The sequence below is a fragment of the Besnoitia besnoiti genome, chromosome II (assembly GCF_002563875.1).
Source record: "Besnoitia besnoiti strain Bb-Ger1 chromosome II, whole genome shotgun sequence".
Taxonomy (NCBI): Eukaryota; Apicomplexa; class Conoidasida; order Eucoccidiorida; family Sarcocystidae; genus Besnoitia; species Besnoitia besnoiti.
Genome location: NC_042357.1, coordinates 2,694,281 through 2,719,063, shown reverse-complemented (window position 1 = coordinate 2,719,063; position 24,783 = coordinate 2,694,281). Strand labels below are relative to the sequence as shown.

The window sequence follows — 24,783 nt, the reverse complement described above, 5'->3', positions numbered from 1 at the left end:
ATACAGAAAACGACGAGAGAAGTCGCGGCGCCTGCGAAAAGCCGCTGTGCGTGTGCATGCGCGGGGAAAAATGGGACAGCGAGCTCAGCTGCTGTGCATGCATGCAATACGAAAGTGAAAGACGAAAGAAGCCTGTTAAAAACCCTCGCGATCCTTCACCATTCGTTGATTTCTCGCTGGTCATTGACTCTCTTTTGTGCGTGTCCGCATCTCCCTTGATTCCTCACCTGAAAGACCGGAACTCAAGCTCTTCTCCGCTGCTTTCTCTCTCTCTTTCTGGGTCTTGATTCGCGAGCGCGTCAACCTTCAGCATTCGTTTTTTTCTGTTGTGCTCTGTTCTTCCCCCAAACTCTTGGTCGCTGTCTGTTCCTTATCTTCAGGGCTTTTGCATCTTTTTTTCCTTTTCTCTGCCTCGTTGCTCGCCCTCCCGCAGGCCACTTCCCCTTGCCATGGAGCGAGCGCCTGCGGCCGCAGGGGCGGCTTCCTCCGCGTCGTCTCGGGAAAAAAAACTGAAGAAAGGAAAAGAGATAAGCAAGAAGGGCGCTGGGATGCACGCCGCTGGCTTGAGCGCGGCAGGCAGGTCCGAGATTTCGAAGAAAAAACAGGATCCGCGCTTCCGCGCCCAAGCTGACCGCCGGTTTCTCCTGGAGAAGCTGCTGCCGACACCCCGCCAGAAGGGCGCGGCGCCCGCCAGCAAGAAGGCGTCTGAGCTGCATCTGCTGCGCGAGAAGCAACTGAAGAAGAAGTTTGCAAAGCAGGTGCTCGAGACAGACTGCACCAGCGGCGACGATGCTCAAGAGGAAGGCGCGCAGACGACCCCGAACGGCGCAACGGCGGCCGGGAAGAAAAATGGGCAGAAGGACTTCTCGGTCCGCGCCTCGCTAGCCGACAGCTGGGAGAACGATGAGCGATTTTCGAGGATCTTCACTGATGACGCCTTCGCCGCCGGCGGAGCTATCGGCGCGGTCGACAAGTTCGGCCGCGCCCTGAACAAGCGGAAAGAAAAAGACAAAGTAGAGAAAAATGCGAAGACGAAGCGCGCACAGGCGGCTGTGGAAGCAGAAAAGCCCGCGCGCGCGCCGAAGAAGCAGGCGCGCGAACTTGACGAAGACGAAGTGTCTGAAGAAGCGCCTGAGGAGAAACAGAGCGACGAGAAAGAAGAACAAAGTCTAGAGAGTGGTCAAGAGGAGGAGGAAGATGAGGACGACAGAGGCTCTGAGTCGTCTGAGAGCGAAGAAGTGGAGGAGGAAGGGCCTTCCGTCTGGGGCCACGACGATGAGGATCTTCTCATGGTATGATGCGCCACTCGGAGTTTTTTGATTCTTCTTATGATGTGCTTTTTTCTGGATGTGAGCGTGAGCAAAGAGATTTCTCTGCAGCCTCCCAGAGGCTGGCGTGACGCCGCGTAGGCGCGCAGTCGTATCTTCCCACAGAGGCAGCGTATGCGCCTGCATCTGAGGTCTTCTTCCGCGTTAGGATCTCTCATTCCTCCGCTGTTTTTGCTTCGCATGTTGTGCTACTCATCTAGTGCCTTGAATCCGCTATTTTCCATGTCGCCGCGTAGGTCGTGACCGCTTCTGTTTTCTTCTTGCAGAGGCTGTTTTCTTTGGGTCGCTTGCCTGGCGCTCAGGCGGGGGCCTCTCGGCGTACTTCTTTCAGCTTCTCGCGTGCCGATCTCTTTCTGCGGCGAGTTCTCGCGCGAAGGACCTGCTGACGTATGTCGCGTGTCGGGTTGTGGTTTCTGCGTGTCTTTTCCGCAGGGCGAAGAGGCCTCGACGCGCCTGGCGGTCATGGGCCTTGAGTGGGAAAACATCACGGCGAACGACCTGCTGCTTCTCTTCCGCTCCTTCGCGCGCGACTTGGTTGCGGGCGCGTCCTGCGGCGCTGCGAAGCGCGAGAAAGGCAAGGGCGACGGCGAGGCGGGCGCGAGTCGCGGCGCTCCCGAGACGATTGTGAAGAAAGTCTCCATCTACCCGTCAGACTTTGGTCTCGAGCGGATGAAAATCGAGGCGGTCAAAGGCCCGTGCATCGTGAGCGTCAATCGCCCCAGCGAAGCCGCCAGTCGACTCCGCGCATGCGCTGCATCGTGTTGGGCAATATGCGGCAGATGTAATTGTGGATAACGCTGTACCCCTCACTAAATCTGTATTACCACCTAGGGTAAACAGTAGAATCGGTTCAACTTTACATCAAATACATAGTATCCACCGAGTAACCCAGGTACTACGTAGGGTATTGGAGAAAGGAGATCTTCTAGTGCTATCGTGGTTTCGAGAACGCATCGAATATCCATGAGTCAATTCCGGGCAAAACGGCCACGGCGCGTATGCGCCTCCTATTTCGGCGCCTGTCTCCGCCTGCGCCTCTCTGCAGGACTGGGCGAGTGTGGAGGGCGGCAGACGCCGTGAGTCGGCTGCGGACGCGACTGCGGAAGAGGCAGGCGAGCAGGCGTCTGCGAGCGAAGACGAAGGCGAGGCGGAGCCTACGGAGGAAGAAGAGGAAAACGAAGAGGGAGATGAAGAGGATGAAGACGAGGAGGAAAAAGTCCGGGACGCGCGCGAGGACGCGAGTGACGCCGAGGCGTGTGCAGAGGGCAAGCGCGAGTCAGGAGGCGAGGGCGAAGAAGCGGAGGAAATCGACGCGAGCTCCGGAGACGAAGATAATGACGGAGACATGAAGCCGACGGAGGAAGAGGAACGCCTTTACAACGAAGCGCTGCGGAAATACCAGAAGGAAAGATCAAGGTGCGTCGCCCGTTCTCCTCCGGACGGGCCTCGCAGGCAGCGTCCCAAGATCCTCGTGTGCAAGTTTGGCACGGTATCCGGCGGTCATTCGTCTACTCATTATATATATATATATACATATATATATATATACGTGTATATATTTGTATTTATATTCACATATATGCATATATATATGTTTCTGTGAGAGTTTTCATGTGTCGCTCCTCTGGCGTGTTGTCTCGACACGACATGTGAGGCAGTGGCGCATGTTGTGGAGGACTTCTGGGATTTTTTGGGGGCGTCTCTGCGCCGGAAGGATGCGATGTCTCGGTGGTCGCCAATCGACGCGCCATGTCTTCGGGCGAACCATACTATAAATCTGCCTCCGCCTGGCGGGTGGAGCGCCGGTCGCGCGGGCAGGCGCGCCTGTGTCTCCACGCCGCCTCTGAAGCCCGTGAGCTGCACTCCCTGCATTCCACATGTGCCTGGCCTTCTTGGCGCTCTACGGTGTGCGGTCAGATACTTCTACGCGGTCGTTGAGTTCGACTCCGTGGCCTCAGCCAAATATTTTTACGACGAGCTCGACGGATGCGATATAGTGAGTGATGGTGCCGCCACGCAGCTTCTCTCGGCTCTGCTACTTCTCACTTGCTTCTTTTTCTCTGCTGCTTCTGCTGCTCCACGAGGGCTGACTACTCTTCGCGGTCTCGCCCCGACCAGGCGTCGCGCATCCGTCCACGCGCATTTATACATATATATATATATATATTTATATCCATGGATGTAGATGCTATATATATATTTTTATATCTGTAGATGTGGATGCTCATCAACGCATATATATGTGTGCATGCACGCGCGCGTCTGTCTCATGAGTGCCTTGCTGCCCTCGCGCTCGAATCCTGCAGATACAGTCTGCCGCTCTTCGGCTTTTCTGCTGTTGGCAAGTCTCTGCGCACTCCCAAGGCGCCGCCGCCCGCGTTGCTGAGTTGCCTTGGGGAGAGAGCGAGGCCACTGTTTGGGTTGGCGTGTGTGTTTTTTTGTTTTTGCGTTGTGTCGCAGGCGTTTGCTCTCGACGGGCTCGATCTTCGCTTTATTCCAGACGACCTCGAGTTTCCGCACCCGCCGACTTCAGTGTCTTGGCTCGGCTTTTCGGGCTCGAAGGGCGAGCAGCGAGCCGCGGAGGAGGCCGCGCTCCTTCGCTATGAGCCGCCGCCCGCCGTGAGCACCGCCCTGCGGCACAGCCGCGTGAAGTGCACATGGGACGAGACGCCCATCGAGCGGACCAAATTGCTCAAGCGCAGGTGCGCCACCGGGAGCGGGAAAGATGCGAAAGCAGACTCGAAGGAAACGGAACAGCGAAAAGCTCAAGAACCGGACTTCATACACATCGATGTTGGTGCTTCAATGCGGGTGTTCACGTAAACACATGGGCGTATAGATAGATAGGTCGATAGATAGATGAATAGATAGATACACATATAGCTAGGTAGAGATAGACCGATATAGACATACAGACAGGTAGACAGACAGATAGGAGGACAGGTAGATAGACAGACAGATCGACAGATAGAAAGATAGTCGTAGATAGATAGATATAGCCACAGCTATACGCATTCATGCATACATGTATACGTTGCATGTGCATTAGATCCGAAGCGTCCGAGCTTCTCTGTTTTCGCTTCGGTGTATTGTGGCGTCGTTTGTGGTCGGGTCGGCGGACTGTTATCCTAAGCCTGGTCTTCGCCCTCTATGGAGTTTGCAAGCTTTCTGTCCCGCCTTCTCGATCGACCCAGGTTCACCGAGAAGGAGCTGCGGGACTTGGATCTGCAGGAGTACCTCGCGTCGTCTTCGTCGTCGGAGGACGAAGAGGAGGGACACGCGGAAGGCGAGGACGCGCGGAAGGCCGGGCGATGGAAGCTGACCGAAGCGAATCTTCAAGAGTATCGCCGTCAACTCTTGGGGGTGAGCGACTTTGCGTTTTTCCTCCCGTCTTTCTCCGCGACGCGCGTCGTATGTCGTGTGCCTTCACAGTTCGCGTCGCTGCGGCCCTGAAATCGGACACCAGCATGCGGAGTAAAGTGCGCTGTGCGCCGCTCCGATTTTTGTCTGGGTTCGCGCGAGAGCCGCTCTGACCGATGGTCACCTGTACTGGCGAGGCAACACGGCGGCGCCATCTGAAGTCTCCAGCCTGCTTTCCGATCTAAAGAAGGGGGCCGCCGGGGGGTGTCGAGACACTCCACCTGCGGCCAGCTTCACCCTGTGCCGAGAAAACAAGCGAGGCCATCCCTTCGGAGAAGCGAATGGAAAGATGGAGTTTTCTCGCATAGATGTGTGCGTTTTGTGCGTCTACACGCACTGTCTTCGTACGCGGCGGTCACCGTCGCCGCCTGTATCTATCTGTCTGCATATAGATATGTCCTATATATGAATATCTACTATGTATACCTATATATATGTATGTGGATACACGTGTGTCTTACGCACGCGTGCGCGTGCGTGTTGGGGGGCGGGTTTCTGTGCGTTTTGCAGGATGCCGCCGATCTGTCGACGGACGACGAGGAGGACTCGGTTTCGGAAGGCGACATGTCGCGCATGCCGTCAGGCGCGCAATCCTCGAACGTGAAGATCAGCTTCGAGGGCGAACTGGAGAACTTGGGAGTCTCGTCGGAGGACGAGGCAGACGAAGAGAAGACCGACGGCTTCACTGGAGGGTGCGAACTCCCAGACGACGCGCGGTCGCACGCGCGCGGTGCGCTGCAGAACGATTCATTGAAATAGGAACGTCTGTAAAGCCAGAGACGTTTACATCAGGACAGGAATACACGCGCGGAGGCTTGCTCTATCGCTCGCACTTCGCCTCCGCGTGGCGCTTCTGCGCAGCGCGCATTCGCTGCGCGAGCTCTAGAGAACGCTAGGCGCCCGGCCGCCGTCGAGGCGCAAGCCCCGACGGACGTGTGGAGCGACGGCGCCAGCGTTCGCCATATACCAATATATATATATATGTTTGTGGGTGCGATATATGTATGTATATATATGTTGGTTTGCTGGGTAGAGTATTTAACTATATACATTGTGCGGAAAAGGGTTTGCCGACCAGGCTTGTCTCTCCTCATCCCGTGTCATCCTTTGCGCCATACCGTTCATAACCGTGATCTGTTGACTTTTCCGCCGTGTCCAGCGACGCGAAGGCCTGGGAAGCCTACGTCCAAAGGCGGAAGAAGAAGGAGAAGGAGCACCGAAAGCGCGAAGCACGGAAGGTACGTATGCGCAGAGAAGGCGGCTTGGCGAGTGAGAAGACCGGCGGCGCGAATGACGTGCCGAGACGGCGTTGTTCGCTTTGCTTTGCTGGCAGTGAAGGAAGGGCTGGCCTAGTCGCATTTGTCTCTACCCGCGTGTGCGCCTCTCGTTTTCTCTCCCTCTCGCTTCAACACGCGAGAGTGCCTCCCTTTGTTCTTGCCTGCCTCGCCAGACAGCAGAAAGAAGAAAGTTTCTTCGCCTCCTCCTCCTCGCCGCGAACGTCAGTCGAACCGCCGACCTGGCGGAGAGGTGTATAGCGGCAGCTCCCTCCTGTTTCGTCTGGGTGAATGTGTTCAGCCGGCAATCGCGGCATTTCTTTGCACGCTTCGGTAGAGCCCGATCCTCACCATACAGCCGCTCGGCGTGTCTCTTGTTTGCGCGCTTCTTCGCAGTTTGAGGCGGCGCGTGCAGCGGCGGAGGAAGAAGGCGAAGGCGAAGAAAACGAAGAGGGCGCGGGAAGTCGCCGGACGAGCAGAGCTCAGCAGGACCGCCAGAGAGAACGTCGCGGCAAAAACACAAAGGTGAGCACAGAAAAGACCGGCGTGAGTCTGAGTATGAGGCTGGGTGAACTTCAGGGCGCCGGGGTGACGCTTGCGCGGCAGCACTGAAGAGTGTGAAGCCGACCGGCCATCTCTCTTTGATCAGGGCAGTGGCGCGCCGCGGAGAGCCACGCGCCTGGAGGGGGCCTTAAGCTGGGTAGTCCTCCCGCTTCGTGTATCTCCCTCATGCCGTGGGGCGGTCGCCTCTGTCCGTGGTTACTTCGGCGCCGCCATGTGCGGCTCGTGGCTCTCGCTGGGGCGCTTCCTCCGTCTCGCTCTGTCTCACTCTCGCCCAGAGTCGAGCGAAGTTTCGCACGTCAGATCCCCTCCTGAATGCCTGTTTCGCTCCGGTGTCCTCTGCACCCGCCGCTGTGTGCAGTTCCCCCTCTTCGCCGAGGGTTCCCAGAGCGACGATGCTTCTGGGAGCGACGCTGAAGAGGAAGAACATGCGGCCGAGCGACCAGTGTCGAGGGCGCTGAAACGCGACAGAAACAGCCGCGCCCAGGAGCCCGCGAGAGGGGCGGCGCGGCGTAATTTGAAGAAGGGAGGCGGCGGAGCTGCCGCGCCAAACAGCACCAAGGAGGCGTCCACTGCAGCCGAGCTAGAACTCCTTACACTCGGTCATGAAGAGGTAGCATTTCCACCACGTGGGCACCCTTCTCAGGGCGTCCACAGGTGTCTAGCAGCTTGTATATATATTCACGTATCTATTAATTTATTTGTCTTACGGCCGCATCGTCTCTTGTTTCTCCTTGTAGGAGCCTGCGTGTGCGCTGTGAGTGAGTCAGCTTCGCGCAAGAGTATTCAACCCTGCGGGCTCGTGCGTTCTTCTTGTGTGCTGATTGGCGGTCACGTCTGTGGGTTCAGCTTTGGTCGCTCTGTCGAGCGTGGGGGAGAGTTGACGTTTTTTAGGCAGCATGCGGCAGTCCCCAGCCACCACCGGAGACCGACGTTCCCTTGTGAATTCCACGTGATTCGCCTTGGCTGCTGGACGGTCTCTGCGGGGCGGGTCCTTCCCCTGTTCCCGAAGAGGGGAGGGCTCTTGCGGGTTTTCGTCTTGCACATTGGCCCCCGTTGTTTCCCTTCTGAGCGTCTCTGCAGGAGGGACGACGTCACTTCGATCTTCGAGATGAGCTGTTGAGTCGAAAGAGCAAGCGAAAGGCGAAACAGCTCAAGCGCATGCGGGAGGAGGAGAAGAGTCACGAGCAAGGCGACGCCTTCAAGGTACCTCCTGGGGATCCTCTTTGTTCGCGTGTCGCTCCATGGTTTCGCGTCCGCGTTCACATTCCTGCGTAACGCACTTTTTTCTCAGCACCCGTCGCGCACAAATGAACGCGGGACGATGTCACGCACGCGCCTCTCACGGAGAGTTTTTTTTTTCAGTTGAAGTGCCGGCTGCCACGGTTGCGTAGCGTGTGTATTTTGTGCCCCTACGCAGATTGACGTCGACGACAGTCGATTCTCTCGTTTGTTCTCGAACCCCGACTTCGCGATAGACCCAACGAACCCTAACTTCAAGGCAAGTCAAGCCATTTCTCGTCGCAAACACCGACTGGCGTGCGCTGGCGCGCCTACCCCGTATGTCTTCCTGAGCAGTGAAGAGCCGAGTGGATGGGCAAGTGACGATCTGAGCCTGTCTTTGGTTGCCGTGTGCGTTCAGAAAACCGCGGCAACTGACGAGCTTCTGCGTGTGAAACGTGCAAGAAGCGCCAAGCCCCAGTTCTCTGCGCCCGAGAGGAGCAAGCCGTTTCTCGCTGAAACCGGCGGTTCACAGACACGAGGGACGAAGCCCTACCGGAGCGGGGGCGACCGACGTTTTGCAGACCAGAAGCAACGTATTGCAGACGGCATATCCACTGCGGGAGCTGCAGCTGACGGAAAGGTAGCGAACAAGCCCCAGGAGGGGTTCGCCCTGTTTGCCAAACGCTAGCGGCGGAAGGACCGACTGCAGGGTCCCCGCAAGAGACTGCAAAGCCCCACGCGTCTTCACATAGAGAGTCTCACGCATGCGGTGGCGCGCTGAACCCGCGGGCCTTTTCGCCTTTCGTTTGCTTGCCGCCGGTCTGTATATCGCGACTGATGGAGCTAGAGCTCGACTATGTGCGTATCTGGTGCTGCTTTTCCCAGTAGTGTCAGTCATGTTTTCTTCGTTTTGCCCCGCCGTACAGGGAAGCAGCAAACACCGCGGGTCTTCTTGGCGGGTGGTAACTCTGTGCATCAATACTCTACTGGTTGTAAACAGCAGCGCGGCACACGGCACTGTGGATAGCTGAGCGAATCCATTGCTACTGGAGAGGCTCGCCCGAGGCACAAGTGGGCAACGGGCGCCCACGGCTATATATAGGAAAACACAAATAAACAAACACACGGTCTAATCTTTGGGAAGAAAGTATAGGCAACAACGTATGCGTGCACAGCTCCGCGCGGCCAGCACGTCCCTGTGATTTGCCAACGGGGACGGCTATCGGGGGCAGAGGTGCACGAGTCCTGCCGGCAAAACAGCTTATATCCGTGCCACGGGAGGAGTTTTCGCGTAGGGGGGCCGCTTCATTTGCCGTTCTCTTCCAGCGAGCATGGTTCCCGACGCGGGTGGAACGCCGCGAGGGCCGTACATGAGGCTGTGTGATGTCGTTAGGTGGGGGAATGTGTCCACGTTCGTCAGTGCAACCAATTGCTTGAGTTTTTGTCGCGCACAGTCCGGCTCCGGATATAAGATACGTTGGAACGAAGGAAACGTGGTTTTCATGTAAGCTTGTAGAAGTATTTACACAATACTTAGTCCACGGGCGCCCCGCAGAGACCCGTCATGTGATGTACAATTTGTCTGCGGAAAAGAGCTGGTGCAGTGTTGTATGAGTTTTCTAAAGTGCAGACAGCTAATTTTTCATGCAACTTACGACGTAGTAAGGAGGCAAGTCTCGAGGGTCTAGCGTGGCCGGTCCAGCGGCCGTTCGCGGCATGAAGCGCCTGTCCCTTGCTGGAGCGGTTTTTGGTACATTCAATGGGACCGGGTGTACCGCGGAGGATAATACCTACTTTCTCGCTCAGCCCCGCTGTCACGAATAAATGGATATGTGACCTTCTCGAAACGGTTCTTCTGGTGCGACGCCGGTGCCTCCTGTCGCTGGACAAGCAGCCAATAAAATGCACCGCTGCGACAACCCCCCATCGCCACAGGCGCTCGCCCATACATTAAGGCTCCGACCGAAGCCTAGAACGAGGTGGCGGTGTGCCAGTAGCGACATGGTATTTCATAGCCGAAACCACCAAATGTGTATACCCGAGCCCGTGCAGCACGCACCTACATGCACGACTGGAAGGGGGTCTTTCCTTTCGTGCGACGTGTGAGGTTGGCATCTGGAAATTCCGCCAGGGCCTCAGGAAGGTGGAGGAGCGTGGCTGCGCCGGGCATTTGCATTTACTTAGCGCAACGCTGGGAGTCGTATGTCGACGCTTTGACATCTCGGCTGCTTTTTGTATGGGTCACCTCCTAGCAATCTATGAGCGTCTACCAGGAAACAAGAGCTGCAGCTGTCGGGGGGGCGCCGCTGCATCCCCGGAACATTGGTAAGACAGCGTCCAAGCAGTGCTTCGTTGGTCCTGACCATCACCGCCACGCGGTCTCGGTTGTGCAGTTCGAGGCTGCGGAGGCCGGCTAGGCATGCGAGGTGGCCTCTGACGTCTGGTGCTTCTAGCATTTGCGCTCGAAACTGCTGCAGTCGGCAGCGCTGCATCCGCAGCTGCCTGGACTTCTCCGCAATTCCGGAAAGGTCACTACATCGGCGTGTCAGCTCTGCACACTTCTGGCGAAGCTGTATTAAGGCTTGGTTAGCTATGTTTATCTGTCCGCGAAGCGCGTGCAGTTTTGCCTGCACCTGGAGGTCGGTTGAATTTCTGTGCTGGCTGTTCAGTGTGGGCACCTGCTTCAAGCCAGCGGTGGATAGCTTGTGTTGCGCACATATCAGATCGCGCAGACTGGATCACGTTCTAGTGCCAACCTCCAACAAACCAGCGAGTGCAGTCACTGTACTCAGGAGTGCCTTCTCACGTGTTGTGCACCTGGCGCAATCTGGTCCCATAGCTGGCCCACCTCCCGGTACACCCGGAACTTCCGCGCACTGACCTGGGGTGGCGTCACTGCCTCCCCTGCAGCCTCATACACCTTGGCATGCTGCGGCATGCCACGGTACCCCTCGGGTTAATCACCAATTTGTTCGCACTGATGAACCTGGCATCCCCATTCGGATTCATAGGGATCGAGAGGTTCACCTAGAGGCAATTGCTCGTGTTTTCTGTAAGGGCGTGGCGCGATCTGAGCTCCATCGGAGGACCATCGTGCTCAAGTCTGCACCCCCGCCTCTCGCGGTCCCTCGTGGCTCCGGAAAAATGACGGAAATCGTCTATTGAAACTGACCACGGTGCGCGGATTTGCCTTAAGTGGCGTTCCCTGGTAGTGCCCATCCGATGAAGGCGAGGATTCGATCGAGTGCGTGGCTTTGACAGATTGAGAGCGACTTGTGATTTTTTGTACTACTCAGTTCGCGGCGACTGTTTTGCTGCGTCCATAGATCAAACCAAAACGTCTGGCAGCCTTCGGGATACGGCTAATATGAGCAAGCTATAGACGCCTCAGCGTGCAATTCAGGGAATCCTCTAAATAGTGCGGCGCCGTTACACTGTAGACGTCGTGTGGCAGGCACAGTCTAACTGTGCGCAGATGCGGAGAGGCCGGCAACCCGCCACAGAACGGTAACGAGAAATTCACCTGGACAGGCTATCAGACGCTGTGCAGTAGACGGCTGGTGCGGACAGGTCGAAAGGCGTATCATCAGACTATTTGAACACCACCCCCCCTTTCCGAGCATCATGTCTAATTAGTCCCTGAGCTGGAAGGATTTGGAGGATCTTTAGGTAGCAGAACGAGCTCCAGTTTCAGACGACGCGTCCGGACCTGTGACCACAGCTTCAGGCTATAACTGCCACAAACTCCTATGATGCTACTATGTCCACATTCCGAACCACGTCGGAGTTCGTGCTTCAAACGGTGGTCCTGGCGCGCTCCTCGTTCGGGTCGGTATCCGGTCGCGGGCCACACGGAGTTCACGGAAGTTGCAGTGCCCAACTGCGGAGCGGAGTACTTACTGATCACTCAGTATATCATGGGTAATAGCAAGTATTGTACCCTTCGGAAACGTAGTGAGTAGTTCGACTGAGGCCCAATGTCACCGACGCAGTTCAGATATGCTTCACGTAGCTAAATCGCAGCGACATCGAGGCGGACACCACCTAGGAACACGAACACGAAGCAGTAGAAGAGAAGCCGGCACAGACGCCATCCCCTTCCATTTGAGGGCAAATTTCGACGGCTCTACATATCATTGATTACATCTCTATTTAAGGCGGGACCGAGGAGAGCTGCCGTTCCCCTGGAACAGCTTTCCATTAGACCAGCGTCAGCGATTCGGCATGTTGCGACGCCGTATGTGAGTCTCACGGCCGGTGAGTATCCGAACAGCACGGGGCTGGTTTGCAAACGCGCTTGACAGTCCGTGGCACGAAGGGCGGGAGTCGCTGCCCTACGCCTCGTCTTGTGCAGAGACGAAGTTCATTCTCACGGTGAAGTTCCTTGCTGAGACAGGCCTTTCTCGAGCGTCTGAAGATGAATCCGAATGGGCATCAACACGGCCGTGTCGTCTGAGATGTACCAAGAACTTTCGCGCATGGCCGATGTCAGGGATCTCAGTCCGCCGTAATGTTTTACGATAAGATATGATGGTTGAGCCTTCCATCACTAGCAAACGTCTGCAGTCGATTAGAAGAGCTGTGGTCCGCAGTTCGCAGCGACTGCACATGTGTGCAGCCGTCTGATTGATTCCTTCACTCAGCTTTCACATCCGTCCTAATGAACAAGCAATAGTAGACACGTTGCGGGCCCTATATGCGTGACCGCCCACAAACGGCCGGAGATGAGGAGCAACAGGTGTGCAGAGGCTTTGCCATCTACGCTCAAGACAACAGCACTGGTGAGCGTGCCACGTCGCCTTCGGACATGCCTGCACATGGTATTAAGTACCCTTATTCCCGAAGAACACCGCAGCAAGCTAGTAATGAGCGCCCGCCCGTGCGAAGCCTTGAAGATGTCACGGCCGCATGCAAGGACAGGCTCCGGTTGACAAAGGAGTGACGTACATTCAGGGCCAGACGCGTTTCACCATCATATGTGCAAGTGTCGAAACATGGATTAGTGCGCTCGCAGTGAAGACACTTGCGGGCGGTACCGCACGAGTGCGTGCCTGAAGAGGTGCACCGGTGAATTCAAGGAGCTTTCTGCTAGCAGAAACGCGCAACCCTTCGGCACCTACACTGAATTTCACTGTTCTATCACATAAGGACACATCGTCTCAGGAGAGCAGCTGGAGAATATGTTCTGCACGTTTTCTATTTTGTTCATCGGAATGGAGACTTGCAGGGTTTACTGTTCCGTGACGGCCAACCACTTTTTCTTCTCGGAGAGGTGCAGAAAGCGTTGCGCATGATGACTTCGGCATGGAAAGCAAGCCGGTGCATCCAGGATATAGAATCGTTGAACCCAAGGCCAAAGCGGAACGCATCAGAGAATCGCTGTTCACGCCGGTGTGGAGATCCTATAAGAACAACAATGTCATCAGACCTTAGGATTACCCCAAACCGTAAGCCCCGCAGTTCTTCACCCACACGGATAGTATCCTGCAAGCATTTCGCTCGGCTGGCGAATTGTTTGGGTGTGTACCGAGTGCCACGGCCGTAACCTAGAGTATATAAGAGTAACTGGCGCGTGCACGGCCCTACTGCTACAACGCGAGGTACTTCCGAAACCGGACAGGAGCCAGTGTGAGATGCGCTAATGATCGGTCAACACAAAGCAGTCGTCCGCGGGCCTGCTCCGCCCCGAAGCCCGACAACCCGCGAGCAAAGGACCTTGTCAAAAGCCAGGGTCACGTGCGCCATTGTTGAGACACTAACCTGGCCTGGTCGTGTTGCGCTGTGCGTCGACAACTTCGGAAGCCCCACCCGGTCATGAATATGTTCCTCGCAAGTGTAAGGCAAAAACATGTTCTCTCCTGGTGGTGGTAGCGCGCTTGCCTTCGAAAAGGTAAGCACCCAAATTTGAGGGTCTTGAATGCTCATGTATCCGCTCGTGGACAGGCCATCCGACGGCGACACTGTATACGTTACTGGAGAAGCTCCTGCACCATGAACAGTGACCCGAGTCCTATTCTCCGTCTGTCCCTCTATCAGCCGCGCCTGACCCCGAAACGCGTGTGAGCCTAGAACTTGTTAGGCGGTCTACAGCTCTACGGGATGTATATCGGGAAACCATGGCGGTGGCGCCTCTCACTGCAACTTATGGTGTCACTCGGTTGTCCGCCGATCTATCGAATCAAATATAGACGCAGGTCTGTGCGCATCTCGCTCGTTGTGCATGGCCTCGCATGTACGGCTTCATCAGGCCTCTGCTTCGTCCCAGAGGAAGCCATTGATATTAATGCCGTGGAATAGAAGTGCGAATAATTATGAGCATCCGTTGGAAGCCTCAACAAGCACTGAGCTATGACGTGCCATTGCCGCGCAGGCGTGCTGGCGTAATGAAGCCTTTGGCATGAAGTGGCACTCTGCAGGCCTAGCCCGGATGTGACCATGATCCATCAGCGTCGCAGGGACCTGTCCACGGCATCGGGAAGCATCGTCTAAGCACTTGTGATAGCATTCAGCGTCTCTGGTCTCGCGCTCTGCATCCACAGCGCATCCTTGGCCCGCCCCTGTCCCCCCGCCTCCCCGTGCGCACACTGGAAACCGCCTGCGGGCGCCGCTCTTGTGATGTCTCGGCTTCACCGTTCCCCGCGAACACCTCGTTCGGCGCGTGACCGTTCGGCGACGAGCAATGCCGAATCTGCCCCCCGCGAGCGCTCGGGCCCCAGTGGGTGCCCCCGCCCTCGCCCCGCTCGTGTCTCTATCTTGTTCACAAGCCGCAGAAGCGCCGTCATGCAACCAGTTGAGTTGTCTCCAGAGGGAGGCGTAGCAGCTACGCGGCCACTCCGGCCGCCAGTGACAGCGCGATCGAGACCTCGAGTCCAGGGCTCGCCGCTCTCTCACAGGCGGATGAACTGACCTCGCGCTCACGCTGCTGTGCAACACGCCTCGGGTACTTTCGAGTCACCCGCCACTGCCTGTGAATGCTTATTCCGTGCTGACGCTTCTCTGCTAGCCACGAGAGGGGAACTTCTCGATCAAAGACTCGCGGGGATTGTAAAACAAGAACAGTACCGCGGAGAGACACTAACCTGGCAGCCAAGGTATGAACACAGAAAAAGGTTGAGTATACGCCGTTCCACAAATATAGAACAGAACAAGCAACGCAGCGCTCTAGGGCCACCAGTTTAGCTTCGTATTCGCGGTGTGAATCTAGTACAGTCAACTATTTACCTCCGCCGGCCCGTCGAGTACGCCACAGAAAGCCTTGAGTACGGCCAAATCATAGCGTTGTCTTCTTCTAACGGGAACCGGTGTGAAGGAAAAAACGCCTGTGGCTTCAAAAACCAAAACCGCAGCCGACGAGCCTAAATAGTCCAGGATGCTGACGCACGACGGCGTTCGTCTTCCAGCCTCATGTGGCGCCAATCCGTAAGGTGGGGAACTACAGGCCGCCACAGTCGCACTCCCCCTCAGCACACCGGGGCTTCGGCCGTTGGAGAGAAAGTTTGTCAAAGCATTCGTCTCTCTCCCATCGAGCCAGAACCCGACCTGCCGTTCTCGCACCACCGGGATGCCGACCGCGCCGTCACTAGCTCGATGAAGTAACGTGGAGGGCTACGATCTTTGTATAGCATTCCAAAATCGTCAGAAGAGCACTTATCCAGCGGTCGTTTGTGTGCGGAATGGAACGTTCAGCTATCTTGCGGAACTTCTCCAGTCGGCGAGACCGTATAGCACGGCAAACCAGGGCCAACCGAAAGAACCGGGTATCTTTGGTAACCGTCTCTGGAAGAACAGAGGTCAGCCGTCAACTGTGGCCAGCATCTAGCCCACCAGAACGAGCTAAACCCACATCGGGGAAACCGTCCACGAATTTCAGATGGGGCGCCAACACCTCTGACGTCACGTTGTGTACTGCTGTCATCGACGCCGACCCCGCGTAGCGCAATAGAACAACAGCGTCTGTTGGTACCCGAGATGGGCCGGGAGACATATTCTTGGCGGATGCTGGCCACGCCACCGCCGCTGGTCTCCGCGGATGCGCGAACTGGGGAGACGTTTCTTGGGCGACACTCCCGGCTGCATCAATCGCAAGACGCTAGTGATTCGTCGCTAGCGCTTCGCCGCTTGACCTCCGCTCAACCTCTGTCTTACCCCAGTTTCAGCGTTGCGGACCAGCCGGTCTGATTTTGCGTCGTATGAATACGACGACCGTTACTATAACATTTTTGAGTTCTCCTGTTGTCATACAGAACTAAGCGTCCTGAGTTTGTGTCAATCGGTTTTCTTGCGGGCGGCGGTGAGATGAATACGCGAATCGACCAAGTTTAGGAATCACGACGATATCGTACGTGGCGCCATGTCGGGCGTCATCTTCTCTCTGTGGGGACACTGTAGACGGCGCAAACCACAGCGAAAGGTGTATATTGATTGTACGTACGGAGGGATAAAGCAGCGGACCCCATCGTGGTCCGCCACAATCAAGGATTCAGGTTTCATGACCAGCCGGTGTAGGTTGACTTCCGCGTATCCCATGAAACTGCCGTCATGTTTGGTCTCCACACACCTCGTGGGTCTCTCGTTTCCTGAGGCAATCATGACTAACGCAGGCAACTCATTATCTAGCCGGAAGACGAGCAACGTAGCACTGCGTGTGTTTACGGAGCAACTGTACCTACAGACGCCCACACACATATATGGCCGCTGTTTTAGATATGAAGTGCACTACAATGAAATATGGGGGATCGGCGAAAACGATGAGTTGCCACTGTTCCCAGTGATGTGGCGGCTTGATTCGGTTAACTTTTGGAACTTCCTCTCGTCGGTGGCACGACGTGGACGCTTGGCGCGTGATGCCTACGATAGTAGGAAGCAAATGCTCGAGGCGTTTGTTTTGCTGAAAGAACGGAAGAAAGTGACCTAGTACATACAGCAACTGTTGTGTGGAACGGAGTCAAGGAACAGGAAATCTCGGAGGGCAACCCGAAAGACTGAGCTTCACACGCACGCCATAGACACAGATGCTACTTTGTTCAACAAAACTGCAGGAGACACCTGTTTTGCACGCTCTACGGCGGAAAAGGGTGGTACTAAAAAGCAGCCTGTGACGACCTCATTCTACGGAAAGCTGAATATTTTCCCCCCTTTTCACGCAACTGTCTTGCTACCCGGCCTGAGTTGGCGACGGCTGTCCACAAGCATCCTTTATTTTGTCGTCCACAATGTTGCAGTGCTGTCTCTGTCTCCTCCATGTTGCCCCTCAGCAGCACTCTTTCTTATTGGCGGCGCCATTCACGCATGTCCCCCAGGTAAGGGCTGAATCCAAACACCCCTATGTTAACTGTGACAATTTCATCAGCTGCATCGGCTCGAGTCTAGCGTCGACGATGCTCTCAAAGCTGCATGTGTTCAGCAAACATCAAATACGGCCTGCTTGGCTTGGGTCCCCTTTTTTGCGACCTTTCGCCTCCGCCCTGCGATGGTGAGAAGGGGGCAGGGTGCCAGAGACCTTGAGTTGATGTCAGGTGTCGTGCTTCCTTGAATGCCGAACTACAGAGTGGCCACCAGGTCGCAGTTGTCTCTACACAAGAGTCCGTGGTCCGGTGCATGGCGGACACCGCAGTGCGGGCGCGCCCCTAGGAGCTTCGTATCGTTCAGCTCTGCTCCGTCACTGGCAAGCAGCAGGGCCCACCATGTATCAAAGGAAACGCCGCCGCGTGCCAGGTATACGGAACACCACCCACGTTGCACGCGTTTAGATGCTGAAAGGAGCTGGATTCGGACCTGCCTACCATTGCCTACCCTGTTGCATATTGAGCCGTCAAGAATGTGATACAACTTGAGACAAGGTGGACAAGTTTTGAAGAAAACAGTCCGTGCCGGGACGGCAAAGAGGTTGGTCGTGTGCCCTCTGCTATGAGATTTACCATCTGATCAATCATAAGTGTACGTTGGGAAGTGCCGCGCATCTACAAACCGAGGGACACGGTGAAGTGGATGCCTGTAACCGAAGGCAACTGACAACGGAAAACTATTTGCTGCTCTCTGGCAGATGCTCACGAAACTATCGGTTGTCTGAGAACGAAAGCGAAAACTTGTGACGCCAGCGTCAATACGACCCGCTGGGCTGCGCCTTCCTTGTAAGTTCATGTTAGTACCCCCGCCTCTACTACCAGCAGCATGGGGAATTAGTAGCATGCAGCTCCAACAATTCTATCACGTGACGTGAAGAACAGGTCAAAAAAGGCGTGCCAGCTGTGGACTCTGCTGATCGGCCATAGGGGTATCTCCCAAATGGTAAAGCAGCACGACCAACAACCTCGAGGGAGGCAGATGCAGAAACACCCCAAAGTCCCAGCCGATATTCAGTGTCACGGCTAACTAGTCACAAACATACGAACACGCGTATACGCCTGCCTATCCTCTTCTCTCACTCTTCTCCCCTTTCCGCGAAGACCTCAAAGCCTACGCGCGGCGAAGCCTGGTCTTTCGCCGATATCCTTTCCAGCATGTAGCTGGGAGTTCCTTTTGCGGTCCCTGACCTCTTATGAATGTCACCTGTGGTGCCCTCAGCCAGCCTTCCACCTTGGCCTCAGGCGCGTGCCGCCGCTGACCCGCGCAGTTCTGAGCACCTCTTTCGATTTGCGTGCTGGCGAGTGATCCCGAATTTCGCGGGCTAGTCTTACAGCTGCGCCTTCTGCGCTGAGAACCTCCGTGCCGTGTGCGATGACCACTGGCGGGGGCAAGCTGGGACGCACGAAGCGACCCTTTAGTGCCCTATCGCCTCGGCTGCTACACCGCGGAAGAGTTCCTCGGCAGCGTCCTTGTTGCGCGGGTGTGCAGGAACGCGGGCTATCACCGCCAGAGTGAGCGAGTCTTAAGGTGTCGAAGAGCTGCGGCATATTACCATGGAGAGAAGAACGAAGCGGAGAGCGGCTCGATTCACAATGCAGAAAGGACAATTGGGGAGAGCCTGAGAGAGGCGGAGGGCGCCGTAATGCATCGTCATTGATTGAGATCAAATCCAAGTCGTCCAAAGAATTATCGCTGTAGTTTTCTCCCTCCAGCGTCCCATTGCTGTACTGTTTCTGGCAACGCTGTGTGACCGTTCCAGGCAGGAGCTTCGAGGAGAGAAACCTGTCTGGAGGTGGAAACGGTGCGAAACGCGCTTTCGAAGACGCCTGAGCCTGAGCGCGGTGAGGAGGTACCCCTATGCCCCTGAACTTCCAGGAACTGGGAGGAGTCTTGCTGCGGCGGTCTTTCAGAAAGCAATCAACTGTGGGAGAAACAGGTACGGTTCCATCCGGTGCAGGGCCTAGAGCAGGACTCAAAACACAGGGAAAAGCATCAAAAGGGGAACGCTGGCGCCCGCCGAAGCCAGGCTTAGACGTGCGGCCATCACCTGGCCTCGGGAGGCGACGAGCGAGAGACCCAAGCGTAGCCGGCGATCGAGAAACTGAGGATGCGGGCACATTTGGCAGTGAAACTAAACTCGAGCATCGACAAGGCCTTATAGGGACGAGGGATCCCGGTGTACGACACTCGGAATCGCGCGGAGAAAATGAGTCTCCTGGCATCCCTTGCACGCGTGAACGATCGGCAAGGCGGACCGGAACGCGGCCTCGGATTGTGCGCGGTTCTCCTCCCCTGATATCTTCATGGGCTCGTCTCACAAGGTGCTCCAAATAGGCCATAGCTGGATCGCCGTTAGCCCCTCTTCCTTCCATCTCCTCGTCGTCGCCTTCCACCCACGGTCTACTCTCTTCCTTGGATCGAAAATTCGGAACGTTAGCATCGGCGCATCGTGTACAGGTGTCTCGCCACGCATGAGCGTTCGAAACCGGTGAGCTCCTCGCTCCTCCGCCTCTGCCCCAGGCCCTTTCCATTCGAGAATCCAGGAAATCGAGGCACTCCCCGGAGACACCTTCGAAGCACGTACGAGGAACATAATCATTCGCAGGCTCCAAATCACGCTGACCCTCCTGTTCACAGCTCTGGCTTGCACTAGCCTCTTGTGTCTGCTTGAAAGGGAGGAAACCGATGCTACGCTGAAAAAGGTCCTCCCCTTCGAGCCGAGGAATTTCTTCGACCGTGTCCCGCAGGGCCGCATCCACTGTACGCCTTTCCGCGTCCAGGCGGAGCTCGAGGTGCTCGAGCTCGAAACCTCTTCTCGCCAGTTCCGAGATATTTGTCATGGCCTGAAACGGGTTTGGAGACCCAGACGGGGCGACTATGTCAGAAATCCCACAAGATCCCTTTTCATCGTCTGTGCATGCCCCTTTCGCGTCTCTGATCGCCAGCTGGCTCGGAGGAAGTGGTTCCAAAGCGCCCGTCGGAGGCGGCGGAAACTGGATACAGCAAAGGCTTCTACGGGAACTCACTGCGGATGCGTGCCCACCTCGCGCAGCGGAGTTCATGCGGTCCACCGGTCGCGAAGACGCGCTCTCTGCCGCTTTTCCCCCTTCTCGGCCGTCGCTCTGTAAGTACGCTGTGCCACCACGCTGCATTCCGCAGCTCCGCGCCAGCGTGCGAGCAAAAAGCGCACTAGATACGGCACTAGAAGTCGGATTCTCCACTGCTACGATGCAGGCGAACGGTGAAGACCGGTGCTCTCCCTCATAATTACTGCTCCCTTCTGCCAAAGCTCTTTTACGGGAGTCCACGGTGTCTACCCTGTCCTTCAGCTCCGTCGCACCACTGGCTCCTCCGTTTCGCCCAGCATCCATCGGAAGGCGGGCCTCCTCGTGCTCTCGCAACGAAGCTGACGGCTCTGCGTGAATGCGGCATGGATCCTCGGTCGCTTCCGGCGGAGACTCGGACTGGATCTCGTATTTGACAAAGAAACGGAGACCTCGAATCAGCCGCTCTAAGTAGCAGATGTACTGGCGGGACGTTCGTAGCTGATCATCCACTTCAGAGAGGCGTACGGTTTTCATCTTCAGGTCCGCACGAGCTGACCGAAGCAACAATTCAAGACGAAACACTTCCTCAACTCGCGCAGCTTCGCGTTTAGCTGCTTGCTCGCCACACTCTTTCAAGTTTTCGTAGTCAGCGCGCAAACGGTCGAGCTCTGTCTGAATCACAGCCAGAAGACCAGTCAGAATTGTTCAGCACACAAGGGTACACGGGAATCCTAGCACCGCGCTTTGCTCATACACTTGTCTATGTCTGCTTGTGAGTCTTGGATGTGCATGTGGGATATCTCCGCGCATTCATGTCTAAGCATGTACACCGATTAGCACGAACGGATGTAAGGGGGCCACGACATTGTCCCGCAACAGTGAATATCTTTTTGCTGGCTCCGTCTGCATATCCCCTGCGTGGCTACCATGAAAACGGGTTCGGAGAGCATACATCGAGTGCGACCCACGAAGGCATTACCCTCAAAAGTTCGCATTCGCTTTGAAGCTGGAATCGCGTTTCAGCGGAGTGTCGGAATTCCTCGTCACTGCGGCCTTGCAGGCGGTTGAAATCTTCTTCTCGGCACAGAGCTGCTTTTCTGGCAGCAGCTAATTTTGCCGACAGTTGTTCGTTTTCCCTCGACAGCTCCAGAAGTCGCGCCTCCACCTCGAGTTGCTCCTCCTTCCTCTGTTTCAGCTCTTCTCTGAGGTGCAAAATCTGTGAAGGAAAATGCGAAAGGAAAGCCGCACAGTCGGTACACGGTAACATCAAAGAAAAGGAAATCAAGCCCAAGGCAGACAAGAGTTCATATGCTCCGAGAAACTGGGCGTCAACGGCGTTCACACACCGTCAAAGGCGCGGATGAAGACGCACTAGCTAATGCATGGGCGCCGTCAGACATAGAAACCGGTATTTACAGATAACGACACAACTGTGCGCGAGCTGAGGACGTTCAACAAGATGGCCTGAAGGCTGCCGCATGAAAAAGAGTGTGTGGACGAGGCGGGGAGTCCCACACATTCGTGTCTAGTAAATGGTAGAGAGATTTAGTGCGCGATGTCACAGGCTTGACGCTAAGCGACTCACGTTGACGCGCCTCATTCTTCGTGGCGCAGACTTGCACCGCCCAAGAGTGCGTTCTCACCTGACGTAACTCGTCATTCTGCCTGCCTCTGGCGTGTCCTAACTCAACACGCGCTTGAGTCAGAAGAGTAGTCTTCTCATCTAGCAACTCCTTCAACAGGGTAGTCTTCCGCTCAAACATTTCCTTTCCAGCCTCGGACAACCCCGAGTGGAGCGCTGCAGAAGCTGCGGGAGGCAAGAGGCCCCCAAGCGGAAATGACCTAGAGACAACACCGGCGGTCTCCAGAGAGGCATGGGCGGAGCCTGCAGGGGAAGAAGACACAATCGATGGCAAGGCCGGGAAGAGGGGGATGAGCCTAGCATGAAACAGTTGCGCAGAAGCGCAAGCAGCGATGGAAATACATATTTCACAGGTGTACGGAATTCGACATCGATTGCATGATATTGAAGAGCGGCGCCGGGAAGAGTTTTTGCTGGCGAAAGGCTTCCTGTGTGACGCCTTTCTCCAGCTTCAGTGGCATTCGTCTTCTGTTCACGAGCCGCACGAGGAAACAACGAAAGAGCAATGTAGTGCTTCAAAGCAGAATCTACTTTTTCTGTCGTCTCCGCATCAGGCATGTAAGTCAACACTGGCATAAGCGACTAAACAATGCGAAAGATCCTCTCCTCAGGCCAGCGCACCCTTCGCTGCGCGCGTGCCTCTCATGCATTTGCCTTTTGTACCATCGCGCTTTCCTTTGTTTCCCGATCATCAGAGTCCTTTCCTCTTCCTTTCTCTCTGCCTCCTCTCCCCACACTACCCCTCCGCTGCCGGCTTGCGTCTTTCCCTCACGTTCTGCATCGTTTCGCTCAAGCTTGATCCGCACTCTGTTCTATTTCGCTCCCTTGAGCCCCGGTTGTCTTCTGCGTTTGAATTCTATTCGTCTACTTGTCCCTTTCTCCACTTGCATCTGCTGTGCTGGAAACACCTTTCGCTGTGCTTCACCCTTCTGGGATTTGTGGGAAAGGATCTCAGAGTTACCTGCGGCCGACTGCTCCTGTATACTCGGTAAGTCGGAGCCAAGAAGAAAGCGAGGTTGCGCTTCTTCCCTGCTGCTCCCTCGGTGCTCGCGGTTGTCCGTGCGTTCGCCGCTCTTCAGAGGACTTTCCCGTCCGGAAAGAGGGGGAAGATGGAAGGGCTCGGTTCCGCAAATGGTCGACGTTCCGTCTCCGGCCGCTTCTGTCTGCATCCCTCTGCATCCGCTACCTCGGCCGTCTACTAAATCTTCACCGGTGGGATCCCTTTCTAGGCCTGAGTATGGGCGCGACGCCAAATGGCGACAACTTCCGCCCTCCCCCTCAATGCGCGCCATGACTGTGTCCTCCGTGCTCTGGCCTGCTCGGCGTGGAGTTGTGCCCGCTTGCCGTTCCACCGCCTGATGCGGGACAGCCTCGCCTCCCGTGTGACTCCATTGCTCGGCGTCCATGGCGTTCATTCCCTTCCATGCCCCCTGCGGGGAGTGAAGCGCTTGACTCCTGGGGTCCTCTGGGCGCGGGAGAGGAACTTGGCGGGCCTTCGAGACCCTCGAGAGGCGAGTGCCCGGCAGGCTATCTAGAACAAGCTCGCGTCAGATCGTCTGCGGCTGAGGCGAAGCAAAAGGACGCGAGCCGAAACGTCTTTCGGCATCGCTTCCCTCTTCGGTCCCCCAGGGGTGGAGCAGAGCGCGAAGAGACGTGTCGCGACGCCTGTTCTGTCCCAGATTGATAGAGAAGGTTGTTGTATTCCAGATACGTTCCGTCGAATACCACGTTCTACCAACGGGCGCAGTACGGCATCTCTGTTGCCTGAAGGCGGAACATTCAGCGAGTACGCGTTTTGAATGAACGGGACGTGAGCACGTGCACATGGCATAGGCACCGTCACGACGTCCATCCCATAGTGCTGCAGAAATACGAATGCCCCGGATGTCTCGTCAGACGGACTCCCAGCTCGTGCAGGCACTCAACATTGCCAGGAGCGTACGGAACGAGACTCTTCGCAAACAACCACTGCGTTGGAGAGTCTTCCGCTCGCGAGCCGCGAAACGGAGACCTGTGCGCGGAGTGCACCGAAACACTGCCCCCCCCAAGAAGCAAGAAGTGGAAAAGCAAAAGCCGATGATGTCTGGCGAATACTGCACGTGGGGTAACGAGAGAAACTGTCGCATGCGAACAAAGAGAGGATAGAGCGAATTGTTTTGCTATAATCGGCGGCGCTGACGAAAACACGCGTGCCAACACGTGTGAAAAAGGTGCGCAGGCGCGTGGTATTGGAAGTACAATATCATATGATGTAATGCTAGCAGGCGGGACCGCGCGCTCAATGCGATAAGCTCAGGTGCCCCCAGCGTCTCTATGAAAGGTTGTGAAGACAACAATTGAGTTCTTCGCTGATGCGCAGGGGTGTGTTTCCCATTGAGTGGAGCGACATAGAAAGACCGTATCGAGAAAAGCGGAGAGCAACGTAAAGATTGCGGGACGGGGGCACGCTGAGGGGCTCTTTTTGAGGAAGATTGTTTTGGCAAGTGAGAGAAACTGACTGGTGGATGGAACGGAGCACGAATTGCGGATCATATCAAGAGGTCTGGGTAACGGAAATAGGGGTCTCTGGTTTATCCTTCCTTCTGGCATTAACAGAGCATAAGCAAGTCGCTTTTCCAGGAAACCTGCGTGAACTCCTATCCCCCAGATGTCTGAAACCGAAAAATAGCACGGGCATGCTGGAGAAGAGAGTTCTTTCCTCGCGAGTCAAACGGGACGCGAGAGCTCAAAGCAAGTGGGCATCACCCAGTTTTTGAGAGTCTAATTGGAAATTATATCCGTGAAAAAATCAGTTCCAGCGCAGTACAAAATACGGGGAAACTACGGATCAAGAAGAAAAAGGAACGTACCAGCGGCCATTCATACACCACCCGTCGGAAGAGAAACCGAAGATGGCGGAGCCAAGCCAACAGGCGGAGGGTCCGATGCGACATGAGAACGAA

General features: G+C 56.0%; 2 protein-coding genes across 2 annotated transcripts; one reads left to right on the top strand and one right to left on the bottom strand.

Moving 5' to 3' along the window:
- Window positions 1-449: 449 nt before the first annotated feature.
- On the top strand, window positions 450-8,495 carry BESB_037320 (NUC153 domain-containing protein; the record flags this gene model as incomplete). Its single annotated transcript, XM_029362318.1, has 12 exons — window positions 450-1,292; window positions 1,761-2,030; window positions 2,374-2,744; window positions 3,246-3,324; window positions 3,789-4,030; window positions 4,523-4,691; window positions 5,259-5,440; window positions 5,908-5,986; window positions 6,419-6,547; window positions 6,945-7,196; window positions 7,667-7,789; window positions 8,004-8,495. The coding sequence occupies 12 exons, from the start codon at window positions 450-452 to the stop codon at window positions 8,493-8,495; spliced, it is 3,231 nt and encodes a 1,076-aa protein (XP_029221283.1).
- Window positions 8,496-18,366: 9,871 nt separating this feature from the next.
- Window positions 18,367-23,256, bottom strand: BESB_037310 (uncharacterized protein; the record flags this gene model as incomplete). Its single annotated transcript, XM_029362317.1, has 5 exons — window positions 18,367-19,995; window positions 20,179-20,871; window positions 21,179-21,415; window positions 21,843-22,084; window positions 22,803-23,256. The coding sequence occupies 5 exons, from the start codon at window positions 23,254-23,256 to the stop codon at window positions 18,367-18,369; spliced, it is 3,255 nt and encodes a 1,084-aa protein (XP_029221282.1).
- Between the last annotated feature and the right edge of the window lie 1,527 nt (window positions 23,257-24,783).